This window comes from Delphinapterus leucas, chromosome 9 (assembly GCF_059928025.1).
Source record: "Delphinapterus leucas isolate spDelLeu-1000000601 "Yukka" chromosome 9, BTC_Dleu_Yukka2, whole genome shotgun sequence".
Taxonomy (NCBI): Eukaryota; Metazoa; Chordata; class Mammalia; order Artiodactyla; family Monodontidae; genus Delphinapterus; species Delphinapterus leucas.
The window spans coordinates 12619359-12635897 of NC_143137.1; the positions used below are offsets into that span (position 1 = coordinate 12619359).

Below are 16539 nucleotides of genomic sequence, written 5' to 3' on the forward strand. Positions count from 1 at the left end.
GGTCGTTATTAAAATCAACATTGAAATACAGCCAATTATTATTACTGGCATGTGAATCCTGTATCAGGAGACACTATTTTCCTTTCAAAGGAAAGAAAAAGTCAAATACATATAATACAATAATTTGCTTGCTTTTTAAAATTAGAAATATAAAATATTATGTTCACTATTATATTCTTGTTAGAAATCAAGAACAAGGAACTTAAAATTCTATAAGTGTAAAATTATAATTATTTTTATGCTTATCTTCTAGAATACTACCCAGCAAAAAAAAAAAAAGGAATGAACTACAGATAAATAAAACAATATGGATGAATCTCAAAGCCATTATGCTAAGAGAAAGAAGGCTTACAAAAAACAATACAGGTTACATTATATGATTCCATTTATATAAAGTTCTAGAAGTGAAAAAAAAAAGAATCTATGGTGGGGAAAAAAACAGAATAATGGTTGCCTCAGGGTGTGGGGGACAGGGATTGACTATGAAGGGACATGAGGAAAACGTCTGGAGGGGTGGCAGCGCTCTCTATCTTACTAGGAGTCTGGGTTACACAGATGTATGCATCTGACAAAACACAGTGAAAGCAGGCTTAAGGTTTGTATATTTCATTGCATGTAAATTTCATAGTAAGGGAAAAAACACTATAAGCAAATACTGAGCTCTAATTACTGATATACATGGTCAAGTATTCAGGTGGAAGTACACTGATGTCGACAAATGATTAATACTTGGAAATGCATCAAAAAGTAAGACTGAGAGGAGGATGGACGGATGATAAGTGATGAAGTAAAATCTAGAATCCAAGTAGTAGGTAGGCAGGTGTTTACTGTAAAATTCTTTCGAGTTTGCTGTATGTTTGAAGACTTTTGTAGAATAGATGAAAAATAAAAGTACTTATCTATAAATTACAAACAGGTAAGGAAGCTAAGAAAAGGGCGGGGGGGGGGGTAGAAAAGTGAAAGGCAGAGTGAAAGGGAAAGAACAGTGAGTAAAAGGGAGAAAAGGAGAAGGGGAGTCAGACCAGTATATGAAAGGCCCACAGAGAACAGCTGAGAGCACTAAAGAACAACCAAGAGCACCGGGGAGGTTCTGAAATGAGGGCTCTGGTCCCTGGGCAGATGTGTCCAGTTTTCACCTTGTCTCTACTAAATGCGAATAAATGTGTTCTATTTAATAAAGGAGCTTTAGTCTATCCAGTGAAAAATGAAATGAGAACATAATAGAAGAGTCCTAATAAAGTTATATGAAAGGCATTTAAAAGTTAATGTCATTTAATAATTACAGCAGGATTTATATATTAAAGTGAGCTTTATTTTTCAAAGTTGTCAGCAGCAAAGAAAGTACATGGGATTTAGAACATGATTAACCTGGGTCCAAATCCCAGTTTCACCAGTAAGCAGAAATATGACTTTAGACAAGTTACTAATTTTTCTGAGCCTCAGTTTCCTCATTTATATATGGGAATAACATTACCTCTCTCACAGGGCTATTTTAAGGATTAAATGAGACCATGTATGCACACGGAAACAACTAGCCCAGCACCAGGTACAGCGTAATTATTTAACACAGGTTGTTTTCCTTTCCTCTTATTCTAATAATGCCACCATTAACACAGCTTTGTGACATTTTTGAGCTGTTGGCCAGGTGAAGAAGAGCAAGTGTTCCAGGTTGGGGGAAGAACACAAGCAAAGGGAGAGAGAGGGACAACAGGAAACAGGTCTTTTTCTAAAGACTTCTGGAACATAGAGGTTGAGTGTAAGGGTGATGGAGGGAGGATGAAAAGGAATCAGAAAAAAGCTGAGAGGAAGACAAGGCAGGATCATGAAGGGCCTTTTATGCCATGCTAAGCAGTTGGGTCTTTTTCTTCCAGGCAATGGAGAGTCATTTACAGGTTGTCAGTAGAACAGTGACATGATCAGAGTTCTCTTTTAGAAAGAATATTCTGCTGGCTGGCTGCATGGTACAACTCCAGGGACATGACTCACATAGGATGTCAAGAGAAGCAAGACATGGGCTAAAAAGCATTATGACTCTGAAATCTTAAGTACCACACCTGAAAACCCTAGTGTAGTTATGATCACCTAAGAAGTCTACAGAATGAGGATAGGACCTGGGACACCAAACTTTAAGGGACAAGCAGAACAAAAAGACACCCTAAAGGTAACTGAAGAGGAGATGGTCAAAGAGAATCAAATGTGGCAGATATGGACTGAAAGTATCCACTTCATTTAACAACTAAGAGGCTATTAATGACTTCATCAAGAACAGGGTCAATCAAATGATGGGAACAAAACCAGATTTTACTAAGCTTACTCTAAAGTGGAGGTAGAGGCTGCAGGTGTGAGGCAAGATCTCAAGAATGGTATAAATGGAAGAGAGAGAGCAGTAAATAAATGGGGACCCACAGCTGAGATGACACGTTAAGCTAGGAAGAGTTTGACAAATAGGGGGAAAGAAGTAGGAAGGATGAGATTCAAGATACAAGCGAGGAAAAGGATAACCAATGAAGGAGGAAGAATGGGATGCAGATCAGGGTTGGAGGGGTTGGCCTTGGGCAGGAGGATAGCAACCTCATCCAATGAGACAAAAAGAACAGGAATGTGTGTGCAGGGGTAACTGCCCAGTGTTCTTTATTTTGTCTTTGAAGTAGGACTTAAGGTTGTCCAAGAATGAATATGGAGAAGGTGAAGCAGGAAACTGAGGAAATTCATGATTATTTCAAAATAAGTTTGTGAAAATGGAAGAGTCACCTGACTATGGGTTTAGTGTATCATTTTCTTCAGGATGATTCAACAGCCTGGTTTGTGAATTCACAAGTGGCCGGTCAACAGGGTTGAGATTTTGCCCTCTGAGACTTTCATTCTCTTGTTTGTTCCTTCCTCCATAAATACAATATGTCTCAAGTACCTTCTATGTGCTGGGTCTTGGGGACAACACTAAGAAAGACAAACAGGGCCCCTGCCTTTAGAGTCTTATAATATAAGAGAAAAAACACACAGAACAAAAAACTATAATAGTAATAAGTATTATGTAGAAGTTCACAATACCATGGAGAAAATGTAGGAAGTCTGCCTAACCAAGACTGGAGGGGACAGGGAAGAAGTAACATTTGAGACCTGGAGAAATGGTAGTTGGCTGGGGAAGAAGAGAAGGGAAGAGAGTTTCAGGAGGGAACATGTATGAAGGCCCTCTAAGGAACCCTGAAACAGAAAGGACATGCCACTTTGGAAGGCCTGAGAGTTCTATATGCCAAAGTGTAGAGTGTGGCAGGGCTAGCTAGAGCTGTCTACAGATGGGGCCAAGTCATGTAGAGTTGGTAAGAATTTGGGATTTGAGTCTAAAAGCAATAGCAATTTGCATTTTTAAAAGACTGCTCTGGCAGTGCTGTGCAAAACAGATTAGAAACAGGCAAGAGTAGATACAAGGAGAACAGTCAGAAAGCATTCAGTAAGAATCCAGGCCAGAGATGATGGTAGTGAGCACAAAGGCAGCAACAGTGAGGAAGGACAACAGAAATCGAACAAAGTAAGTGATACAAAAGAAGTAAAATCACTTAGAACGTATAACCTGAATATGGGAAATAAGGATGAAGGACGAATGGAGGACCATGTTCAAATTTTTAGTTTGGGAAACTGGATGGTGAGTGGTACTAATCACTGAGAAGGAACCGGTGTGACAGGAAAGCTTTTGATTTTATTTTTAGTCTGTTGAGTTTGAGGCACCTAGGAAGCAACCATGGAGACAAGTTAAGTAAGCAGCCGAATGCACATATAGGTCTGGAGCTCAGAAGAGGTCTCTATGGAAATACAAACCTGTGGTCTGTCTACCTACGGCTGACAACAAAGCCACTGTGAGCAGATGAGATCATACAGGGAGAGGGTATAAAGTGAGCAGAGGGCCTAGGGCAGAGTCTTAGAGAACTAACTCTGTAACCCCTGAGTAGAAGGGAGAAGTAAAAGGTGAGAAGGAATGGCCAGAGGAGTAGGAGGGAAAACAGATACCTGGCAGTCAGAAGCCAAGAAAAAAAAAAGTGTCTCAAGGAGAGTCAACTGTGTCTAAAGCTGAGCAGTCAAAAAGGATGAGTAATAAAACTGGTGCGACTAACTCAAAAGAAGACCACACAGGATGTAGAATGGGTAGGAGGTAGGGAAGCAGAGAGAACCTATTCAAAAAGTTTAACTTAAAATAGGAGGAGGAAATGAGAGAGCGAAAAGGCCAGGGAGGACATACGAAAAACTGTGATGAATTGTGTGATGTGTTGAATCAAGGAATCTAGGACAGGAAGAAAGTGAAGAAGGCAGGGGTGAGTGATAGATTGGGAAGAAAATGGAGGGCCCAAGGGACAAGAAGTCTTGATAACACTGAAAAAGAGGAGTAAAGGAAGAAAACTGGAATAATAGAAGGCCGAAATGAGAGATTCAGATGCTTAAGTTCCATTTTCAAAAGTGGAACAAGGACAAGTGATGACAAGGTTTAGCATTCAACCAGTGAGAATGGGGAGAGTTGAAAGAGGGAAAGGATTAAAGTCCCAGGAATAGATTAAGTCAGAGAAAGGAAAGACAAGGTGTTGTTAGGTGGGATGTTCACATAAACACTCAGGGCATTCAGAAAGATAACAAGATAACAATGCCCTTTTCTCTTAAAGAGAAAAGGACATTGATAAGCCAGGCACCAAAGCCTAAGTCTAATGTAGATGAGATCCCAGAAAGCTGGGTGGTTTATGGTTTTATAATATAGCCAGATATTATGAGCCTCAAAGGAGAAAAGATTTTTATAAGAAGATGAAAGAGTAATGGTTTGGAATAGGTCCCGAGGAGCTAGGAGAATGGCAACCCCACCTCACAACCCATTTGAAGAGGAGGGCAGCTTCTATTCAAGACAGCTGCAGGGTAAGATTTTTGCAGGGAAAAAACTAAAATAGTATTATAAAAAATAATGTGAGGACTGTTATGTGAAAAGTTTGGGATTTTTTTTTTGTAAAGACAATAGAAGGAAACTACCTCAACATAACAAAGGACATATATGAAAAGCCCACAGCTGACATCATATTCAACAGAGAAGACTGAAAGCTTTTCCTTAAAGATCAGGAACAGGGCTTCCCTGGTGGCGCAGTGGTTGAGAGTCTGCCTGCCAATGCAGGGCACACGGGTTCGTGCCCCGGTCTGGGAAGATCCCACATGCCGTGGAACGGCTAGGCCCGTGAGCCATGGCCGCTGAGCCTGCGCGTCCGGAGCCTGTGCTCCACAACGGGAGAGGCCACAACAGTGAGAGGTCCGCGTACCGCAAAAAAAAAAAAAAAAAAAAAGATCAGGAACAAGGGAAGGATGCCCACTCTTGCCACTTCTATTAAACATAGTACTGGGAATCTTAGCCAGAGCAATTAGGCAAGAAAAAGAAATAAAAAGCATCCAAATTGGAAAGGAAGAAGTAAAACTGTTTGCAGATGATGTGATCTTACATGTAGGAAACACTAAAGAGTCCACACAAATAAGCTATTAGAATAAACAAATTCAGCAAAGTTGCAAAAGTTTGCAAAGTTTACAAAATCAAACACAAAAATCAGTTGTGTTTTTATACACTAACAGTGAACAATTCAAAAAGGAAGTTAAAAAAAAATCCCATGTACGGAACAGGATTAAAAAGCCCAGAGATAAACCCACACACCTATGGTCAACTGATCTATGACAAAGGAGGCAAGGATATACAATGGAGAAAAGACAGTCTCTTCAATAAATGGTGCTGGGACAACTGGACAGCTACATGTAGAAGAATGAAATTAGAACACTCCCTAACACCATACACAAAAATAAACTCAAAGTGGATTAAAGAGCGAAACATAAGACTGGACACTATAACACTCTTAGATGAAAACATAGGAAGAACACTCTTTGACATAAATCACAGCAAGATCTTTTTTGATCCACCTCCTAGAGTAATGGAAATAAAAACAAAAATAAACAAATGGGACTTAATGAAACTTAAAAGTTTTGGACAGCAAAGGAAACTATAAACAAGACGAAAAGACAACCCTCAGAATGGGAGAAAATATTTGGAAACGAATCAACGGACAAAGGATTAATCTCCAATATATACAAACAGTTCATGCAGCTCTATGTCAAGAAAAAACAACCCAATCAAAAAATGGACAGAAGATCTAAATAGACATTTCTCCAAAGAAGACAGACAGATGGCCAAGAAGCACATGAAAAGCTGCTCAACATCACTAATTATTAGAGAAATGCAAATCAAAAGTACAATGAGGTAACTAACACCTCACACCGGTTAGAATGTGCATCATCAGAAAATCTACAAACAACAAATGCTGGAGAGGGTGTGGAGAAAAGAGAACTCTCTTGCACTGTTGGTGAGAATGTAAATTGATACAGCCACTATGGAGAACAGAATGGAGGTTCCTTAAAAAACTAAAAATAGAATTACCATATGACCCAGCAATCCCACTACTGGGCATATACCCAGAGACAAACATAATTCAAAAGGACACATGCACCCCAATGTTCACTGCAGCACTATTTACAATAGCCAGATCCTGGAAGCAACCTAAATGCCCGTCGACAGGCGAATGGATAAAGAAGATGTGGTACATATATAAAATGGAATATTACTCAGCCATAAAAAGGAACAAAATTGGGTCATTTGTAGAGATGTGGATGGACCTAGAGACTTCATACAGAGTGAAGTAAGTCAGAATGAGAAAAACAAGTATCGTATATTAATGCATATATGTGGAATTTAGAAAAACGGTACAGATGAACTGGTTTGCAAGGCAGAAATAGAGACACAGATGTATAGAACAAACGTATGGACACCAAGGGGGGAAAGCAGGGGCAGGGGTACTGGTGGTGGGATGAATTGAGAGATTGGGATTGACATGTATACACTGATGTGTATGAAATAAATAATAAGAACCTGCTGTATAAAAAATAAAATAATTCAAGAAAAAGGGGAAAAATTTTTTTAAATTCCATTTACAATAGCACTGAAAAGAATAAAATATTTAGGAATAAATATTTTAACCAAGGAGGTGAAAGACTTGTATACTAAAAATGATAAAACACTGCTGAAAGAAATTAAAGAAGACACAAATGAATGGAAAGACATCCCATGCTCATGGATTGGAAGGCTTAATATTGTTAAAATGTCCATACTGGGCTTCCCTGGTGGCGCAGTGGTTGGGAGCCCACCTGCCGATGAGGGGGACACGGGTTCATGCCCCAGTTCGGGAGGATCCCACATGCCACGGAGCGGCTGGGCCTGTGAGCCATGGCCGCTGAGTCTGCGCGTCCGGAGTCTGTGCTCCGCGGTGGGAAAGGCCACAACAGTGAGAGACCCGCGTACCGCAAAAAAAAAAAAAAAAAAAAAAAGTCCATACTACGCAAAATGAGCTACATATTCAATATAATCCCTATCAAAATTCTAGTGGCATTTTGGAAAAAATAGGAAAAACCATCCTAAAATGCATATGGAATCTCAAAGGGCCCTGAATAGCCAAAAGAATACTAAAAAAGAACAAAGTTAGAGGCCTATCACTAATTTCAAAACATATTACAAAGCTACAGTAATTAAAACAGTATGATACTGGCATAAAGACAAACATATAGATCAGTGGAACAGAACAGAGAGCCCAGAAATAAATTCTCACATATATGATCAAATGATGTTTGACAAGGGCACCTAGGAGACACACTGGGGAAAGAACTCGAAATGGATTAAAGACCTAAACCTAAGACCTAAAACTATAAAACTCCTAGGAAAAAAACATAGCAGGGGAGCTTTTTGACACTGGATTTGGCAATGATTTCTTAGATGTGACACCAAAAGCAAAAACAGACAAATGGAATTACATCAAGCTTAAAAACTTCTGTGTAGGGGCTTCCCTGGTGGCACAGTGGTTGAGAGTCTGCCTGCCGATGCAGGGGACACGGGTTCGTGCCCCAGTCCAGGAAGATCTCACATGCCGCGGAGCGGCTGGGCCCGTGAGCCATGGCTGCTGAGCCTGCGCGTCCGGAGCCTGTGCTCCGCAACGGGAGAGGCCACAACAGTGAGAGGCCCGCATACCACAAAAAAAAAAAAAACTTCTGTGCATCAAAGGACAATCAACAGAGAGAAAAAGGTCAATCTATGGAATAGAAGAAAATATTTGCGAATCATGTATCTCATAAAAGGTTAAAGAACTCCTACAACTCAACAAATAACCGGATTTTTTTTAATGGGCAAAAAACTTGAACAGACATTTCTCCAAATAAGATAAACAAATGGCCAGCAAACATATGAAAAAATGCTCAGTATCACTAATCATTAAGAGAAACGCAAACGAAAACCACAGAACGCCATATCGCACCCATTAGGATGGCCAATATCAAAAAAAAAAAACAACCAGAAAATAACAAGTGTTGATAAGGATGTGGAGAAATTGGGATTGCAAAATGGTGCAGCCACTATGGAAAACAGTATGGAGTCTCCTCAAAAATTTTAAAACAGAAATACCATCTGATCTAGCAATCCCACTTCTGGGTATATACCCAAAAGAATTAAAAACAGGATGTTACAGCCATATCTGCACACCCAAGTTCAACGTAGCATTATTCTCAATATCCAAGAGGTGGTAGCAACCCAAATGTCCATCAACATATAAACAAAGAAATGTGGTATATACATACAATGGAATATTATTCAGCCTTAAAAATAGAAGGAAATCCTGCCATATGCTACAACATCAATGAACCATAAGGACATTATGCTAAGTGAAATAAGCCAGTTACAAAAGACAAGTACTACATGATTCCACTCATACGAAGTATCTAAAGCAGTCAAACTTACGGAAACAGAAAATAGAATGGTGGTTGCCAGGAGCTGGAAGGAGGAGGAAATGGGGAGTTGTATTCAGTGGGGGTAAAGTTTCCATTTTGCAAGATGAAAAAGTTCTAGAGATCTGCTGTACAGCAATATGAATATATTTAACACTACTGAGTGTACACTTAAAAATGGTCAAGGTGGTAAATTTCCTTTTAGTGTTTTTTTTACCACAATTTTTTAAAAGGGGGAGGGAGGGGTGCTAAATAGCACCAGAGCATGCGGAGAGAAGTCTGAGAAAAGGAAGCTATGCAGGACAATGGGGGGTTGCATTCTGAGCAGTAACCCTGAATGTCAAGGGTAGAGACAGAGCAAATGATGCCTCCAGCCTCCTGCTACACTTCTAGTTCAAGCTGTTTCAGATCCAACTGAGAATGAGGCCTCTGACGTGTCACAGACTTAATGGGCCTTTTTTAAAGTCTCAAGACTACGCTGGCGAGAAATTATTATGGTACCTTAAAGACATCCTGAACAGGGGACACGGTTATTTCCTCACATCTTCACCCAGCAGTAGCAATGGCAATAATCCGCAGCAGGTGGGAGGTTCTCCCGCCTTAAGCCAGCTGTGGCCTGGACTGGGTGCTCCTAAATAGGAAATCCTAGTTCCTACCCTGGCAGGAGGTATAAGGAACCTTTCCTCGAGGGCTTAAATGTTACGGCTCAAATTTGCCGAAAAATGTTACGGAAAGACCCGAACGAACTTATTGGCCAGCCCAATAGTTTGAAAAGGGAGGAAAAGCCAAACATTATATGCTCCATACACAATTTGTTAAAACATTTCCTCTGCCCTTCTCTTTTTTATATATTAAAATTTTAAGATTCTTAGGTCTGTTCTTTATACGCTAGCTAATGGAATTCAAGTGCTTAGCCTTGAGAAGACTTAGAAAGAAAAGGGGGGAATGTTCCATCTTTTCCACACCTGCAAAAAGTAGACACCATGAGCATCATAAATTATCTCTGATAGTGGTGAATTGAGAACGTTCACAGAAGTACCAGTACCTTTCCAACGTGGAGACTTCCATTATAAAGCCTGTTCCGTTTTCTGTTTAACAAAGCAGTTATTCAGGACACTCGGATGTCAGAGAATGTTGCTATATATTTAAGACGTAGCCCTGAATCCCCAAAAGACTGCAATTTGATCGGCTCTCTTAGTAATCCGTATAATTTTTATATAAAAGCTGTTCATTTAAATCTTATCACCATGTGAATCCAGAAGAGGAGCTCTGGCACCTTCTTCTCCCCACAGACCTGAAAAGCTAATAAAACCCATGAGTGCCTGGAATTCCTTATTCAAACAAAAGGTCTGAACGTCTAAGTTTCATTCAAATGAACTAATGGGTTCATTAGTTTTGCTGTTGCTAATGGGTTAGATGAGGAAAATCACAGGGGTTGCAGGTAGCAGACTCAGTGTCTAGCAATGGGCACTATTAGAGATCAAGAGACCATAGCGAGAAACAGAAGGACCACCCAAGGACACGTGTGAGTTCCAACCCTCTACTATTACTAGGGAAGTCCCTTGTCTCTCTCTAGGCGACCCTCAATTTCTCCCCGTTCTGATCTCGCTGCAGTAATCTGTGTCCACTGAAGTACGAGTGTTAATAGCTCTATACAGTTTCCATCTTTCAGAACTGGGTACAACAAGAAGCCTTTGTCTTTGAGGTTTTAACATTTGCTTTCCTTTTACAACACACTGTTTTACAGAGACAAGCACAGCTAAACAGGATTTTAACCGTAGGCCCTTTTGAACTGTTTTGTTGTTGCATGTGAAGGTGGGGGGTATGGGGGCTGTCAGATATTTACCAGTGTTTTCCATAGAGCCAGTGGCCTCCCCATGTCATCAGGCAGATCCCAGCTGTAGTTTTTTTCCAATGATTTCGAAGTGTTTTAAAGAACACAGTCATCTTCTCTTAGGGATTTGCTAGATTAGTAGAGGCAGAAAAGAAAAAAATATAATTGTCCAAGGGAATCGTGCAGAATCCCTATGACTGTCTTCAGTTCTTTCATCCTCTCCATGTTTTCCTTCCTCCCTCCTTTTCCTTCCTAGTTACATCATCTTCATCTCCTCACCCACCCACCTACCCTTTCTTTCTTTTTCTTTCTTTCCTTCCTTCCTTCCTTCCTTCTTTCTTTCTTTCTTTCTTCACTTCTTTCCACCTAAACTATACTTTTTTCTTCTCTCATCACTTTTTCTTAGAAGGAAGGGGGAGAGAAGCAGGAAGAGAAGAAGGGAATTCTAGGTGTCCTGTCTTTGCTTTCTCCTTACAGTCATTATACCGCTATTTAAGAGTATCTGCTTATCTGGGAATTCCCTGGCCATCCAGTGGTAGGACTCGGCACTCTCACTGCCAGGGCCTGGGTTCGATCCCCGGTCGGGGAACTAAGATCCCGCAAGCCGTGCGGCACGGCCAGAAAAAATAAGGAAAAATAAAAAAAAGAGTGTCTGCTTATCCATTATATATAAAGTGTATATCATCAAATTAGTAATCAAACTAGTAATGTAAAGGGATTATTCAAAATAGGAGAAAACACTAGGCCCTCAATAGAACATTCACAGAAAACTCAATGAAGAGGAAATGCACATAGCTCTGTAAAAATGCTCAACTTCCTGAGTAATCAAAGACATGCAAATTACAAAGAACTATCACTATTCACCTATAAAATTACCAAAATTTTTAAATGATTATACTCACTGATGACAAAATGAGATAGACACACACTCCTATACGGAAGGCAAACTAGCATAACTTTACTCAAAAACAAAGTAACCATATAAACCTATTCTGTTTCTTTTCGTCACAGCACTTATCCTGTGATGATCCTTATGTGCTAGTTTGTTTATTAACTTACCCCCCTGGAATGTAAACTCCGTGAGAGTAAAGATTTTGACTGTTCTGGTCACTGCAGTATCCCTGTGTCTAAAATAAAACCTGGCACATAACAGCCATTCAGTAAATAACTGTTGAATGTGATGGGGTTCAAGACATGCTACCCCAAAATACAGCACCTTGCAGAGTGGATATTTTAAGCGGAAGGAGTTCGGGAAAATGGCAGAAGCAGGAAGGTCACCCTGCCCACCTGCCCACCTTGCCCTTCTTCCCTGAAACAGATCATAAAATCCTCCAGTGAGAGGTGCCTGCCCTATACCCAGCAGGAAGGATCCATTTGTCTCCAAAGAAAAAGGGATGCCAAGAAGAATCCTAACACACAGGCCTTGCTGTTTCCCATTTGCTATAATTACCTCATACCCTTCACCCTATCACGCTCCTCCACGACTGTCTAAAATAAAATACTTGGGCCTGTTTCCTTGGGTCTTCATTTCTTTATGAAGGCTCTCATATCAAGTAAAACATATTGAGTAAATGTGTATGCTTTCCTCCTGTTGATCAGTCTTTGTCAGTCTAATTTCCAGACCTAGCTAGGGACCCTATGAAGGTTAAGGAACACTTTTCCCCCCACTACATTAAATTTTTTTTCACTAAGAATTTTTGTTGATGTGGAAAAAACTAAAAATATAATGTTAAGTAAAATTAGCAGGATTAAAAAGCCTTATGGAATTGGTATTTACCAATTATGTCCAAACATGAATATAAATGAAAAAAAATACCAGTAGAAATAAACACACAGAAACTTTAAGTAATTCCCTCTTGATTGTGAGAAAATGGGTGACATTTATTTTACATCTTAAATTGCAATGTATTTTCTAAATTTTCTAAAAATAAATATAAATTATTTTCTAAACAGATACAGAAAATTTTTATGACTTTGTGTGCATGAGGTAAACAGACCAAGAAAAAAAAATCTTCAGCTTTTGGTGAAGATTCTAGTTCTTTTATTACTCCCTTTAACCACGAAGACTCTCTTCTTGACCTAACTTTAATCGGGCTCCTCTGAGCTCTGCTGGACAAGGCCCTAGCTTGGGCTTCCCTCTCCACCCTTGTAGAATCCAGTTTGAGCAAGAATCCTACTTAGTTTAGTGAAAATCCCCCACCTCCACCGTTGGTATCTGACCACCCTGGATATCTTACCACTCTGGTCTGCCTTCAGCAAGAACTCTACTGAGTCAGCCTAGCAAGAATTCTCCTTAACCCTGATGTTCCCTCTTAGTAATTTTCCATCCACTGATGCCCACCCTGCCCCTTGGCTATAAACCCCCATTTGTCCTCGGTGGAGTCAGAGTTGAGTCCAACCTCCTTCCCCCACTCTAAGGCCACCACTGCAGTGGTCTCTACATCCACCCAGATGCCTCTCCCTACCCTTGAGTAAAGTCTGCCTGACCGTTCTTTAACAAGAGTCACTACATACTTTTTTCTTTAACACTACCATTGCTTAAAATTCCTCTCAAGGCCAGACACATCCTTATCACCAGCAACAATGAAGCCAGTGCCAGGAAGCCCACCTGCCTGTGAATCAGAGCCACAGTCCAGGATGGTACACAAAGGAACCCAAAGGCACACGTGATAATTAGATGCCTCTCCATCGCACCTTAAAGCACTCGTTCATTCAGCATGCTAGACTCTGTGCTGGGTGCTAGGAAGAGAAGCACAAGCCTCTATTCTCAAGTGCTGGCAACTGTTAAACCCACAAATGCAAAACAATTACACAATTTATGATTGTAATACAGTGGGAAGGATGCTGAGGGGTAAGTCATGGCTCTGTCAGAAGCCACAAGAATGACCCAATGTAGACTGGAGGTGACACGGTGGTCCACGGTTGGGGGAAGTCTTCCCAGAGGCGTGACATTTACCCTGGGTCTTGGAGAATGAGGAGTACCAAATGAGAAGCTAAAGAGATTAATGTGCATAAAGGCATAAATGATAGCAAGGTATGTTCAGGGAAACACAGGTGGGTAGTCAGGTATAAAGAGCAGGGTAAATATGGAAGGTGAGAACAAGGCCTCTCAAACTCTAGTGTAAAACTTGTTAAAATGCAGATTCTTGGGCATTACCCCCTGAGATTCTGACTTGTTCTGGTTGGGCTGTTAGTGAAACCGAGCAGGACCCTGTGGGGCTCCTGGGTACGAAAGCCTTTCTGTGTCTCCCATTTCTAGACCTTCCGAGTTCCAAAGGGCAGGTTCAAACAGTTGCTAATCAGGGAAGGGAAGGGATACAGAGACAAGGGAGGAACAGTCAAAAAACATTAGTGCAGCCTTGGGGCAGGGTCCTGGTTCCACCTCAAGGGATACACATAACAGTATCTTCGAGCTCTTCCACAGAACTAAAACCCCCAACAAATGGAAGATGGTAACTACTTGAAGAAGCAACCTTCATTTCAGAGAGGCCACAGCTTAACCTCGAGAATCACAGAAGCTCATCAGAAGACCACCTGAGGCCAGATTAAAGGAACGCAGGCCCTGCGCACACCCTGAGCCTTATAAGCAACCCCGCCCTTGAACCACTGTTATAAAACTCCTCACCAAATCCCCCTGGGTTGGGACACACAGTTTTTGAGGGCATGAGCCTGCTGTGTCCCCCTCTGCCTGGCAAAGCAATAAAGCTATTCTTTTCTACTTCACCCAAAACTCTGTCTCCAAGATTCAATTCGGCACCAGTGCACAGAGGCCGAGTTTTTGGCATCATCGTCTTCATTATTAATGAGTATGCTTCTAGTGGAGGTCAGCACCACATTTTGAGAAATAGTAGTCTGGAGATAAAGGATGGGGAAGGTCGGGAAGGTTCAGAAAAGATCAGGAAGGACCTTGACTCCACGCTAAAGACTTTGGATGTTACATTGAAAATGATGAAAAACCTTGAAGGGATTTAAGCAAGTGAGTGATAGGATCACATTTGGACTGTAGAAAGATCACTTTGTAGCAGAATGGAAAATGGGCTCGAAGAAGTTGAGCTAAAAGCTACAGAGAGCCGGTAGCAAGTTCTACCACAATCTCTAGGCACATAACGAAGGAAGAAGCAAAGGAGACAGAGAGAGGATAGATGTGGCAGATTTTTAGAAAATAGAATCTAGCAGCCATTGGTGATCAACTGATTGTAGGAGGTGAGAGAAGAGGAACCAAGCCAGTTTTGTACTTGGGCAACTTACTGAATAGTGATTTCAATCATGAGAGTTGGATTGTAGGTTCATGAAGAAAAGTGTCGGAGATATTGAGTTTGAGATGCCTGTGGCGCATCCAATGGAAATGATCAATGGATGTCTGGACTTAGCAGTCTGAAGCCAGGAGAAATTGTCTGGATGGAAGATATAGATTTGGGACTCATCAGTGTGAAGGAGATAAAGTTGGAGTACAGGTAAAATATACAAGGCAAGGACAGAAGTTAGAGAACAATCTAACAGTCGTTAAGAGTCTGTTTTAAGGCCACCCATGACCCACTGGAACTCCCTTTGTGTCAATGGGTCTGCGTATTACAAAACTACTGTGGAAACATGCAGGCAACCTAGTATAGTGGAAAGAGCGCTGGTCCAAGGGTCTTGAGGCCTAGATTCTAGTCCTACTTTTGTTACTTACTGGCAGTGAGAGCCTGGGTAAATCATTTAACCTGTCTCTATGTTCTCATTAGTAAAATGAGGATACACCTACTCTGATTAACTCATTTGGCTGCGAAGATCACATCTGATGGGGCTGTGAATGCACTTTCCTCCTTAGTAAAATGAGGATACACCTGCTCTGCTTAACTCATTTGGCTGTAAAGTTCACATCTGTGAGGGGTATGGATGCACCTTGTAAATTTTTCCAGATTTAAGTCATCATCAAATATGTAATATATTAGCTAGCAGTGTATATGCCTTCTAAGTACCCAACAGAACTCTTATTCCCCAATCTCAGTAAAAACTTAAATTTTTACTGAAAAAATAAAATTTGGCACATAATAGCCATCCGATAAATAACTGTTGCATGTCTCGTCCGAAATGCATGGGTTTCGTTTTTTTTTCCCAAGAACTCCCCAATTCTGATTGTATTCGACCCTCCTCACCATGAGGCGGGGCTTTTCTCACGAGACTTGGGACCCCACAATGGGCAGGTTCTGTCTGTGCATCTCTAGCAAACAGAACCTAGTAAACCACCTGGAATGAACGAACCAATCAACCAATCCATCAAGCAATCAGAAACCATTCGCCCCATTTTGCAAATGAGTTAGCTGAATCGCTCCCCCCGGCCCCGAGAGAAGTGGGTACGGGTCACGCAAGTTCAAGGCAGCTCTGGGGCTAAACCCCAGGCCACCAGCCTCCCGCAGCGGCAACAGGAACCCCGCCGTCCGCAGGGAGCCCTCCCCGCGCGGTTCCGTCCGGCCCTCGCTCCCACCCTCCGCCCGCACCCGGGTCGCGACGCCCACCCCACGCCCCGGGGCCCTCCCCGCCCGCCCGGGCGGGGTCCCCGAGCCCCGCTCCCGGCTCCCCGCCCCGGCACTGCAGCACTCACCAAGACGGGTCCAGCGCGCAAGCTGCCTTTCCTGTGTGCTCGCTCAAGATTCCCCGGCTCTTTGAAGGGAAACCGCTGCCGCCGCCCTTGGGTTCCGCAGCGGGTTCCTGGCGCGCAAGGAGGGTGCGGTTTGCAGCGGCCGCCCGAGGCGCGCCGGTGTGTATGTTTGTGGGGGGGGGGGGGGGCGGGGGGGGCGGTGCCTTCAGTTTTCGATCGCTCATTTATTCATCCATTCAGCCTTATCATCCATCCCTCTGTCGCTCAACAATATTTTATGGAAAGCCTACCAAGACAA

General features: G+C 41.8%; 1 protein-coding gene across 9 annotated transcripts in view; it reads right to left on the reverse strand.

The window, feature by feature from the left end:
• AGK (acylglycerol kinase) overlaps window positions 1–16317 on the reverse strand; it is a 93271-nt gene extending 76954 nt beyond the window's left edge. For 4 of the 9 annotated variants that reach the window (XR_016394268.1, XR_016394267.1, XM_089917298.1 and 1 more), the window contains exons 1-2: window positions 14909–15780; window positions 10673–10790 (exon numbers count right to left, since the gene is read on the reverse strand). Coding sequence is in view for 6 of the 9 variants with exons in the window: in XM_089917298.1 (XP_089773424.1) it covers window positions 10673–10773 (101 nt within the window). In the remaining 3 variants the exon portion in view is untranslated. The other 5 variants (XM_022579465.2, XM_089917296.1, XM_022579471.2 and 2 more) reach the window with 5 other exon arrangements.
• Window positions 16318–16539: the final 222 nt, after the last annotated feature.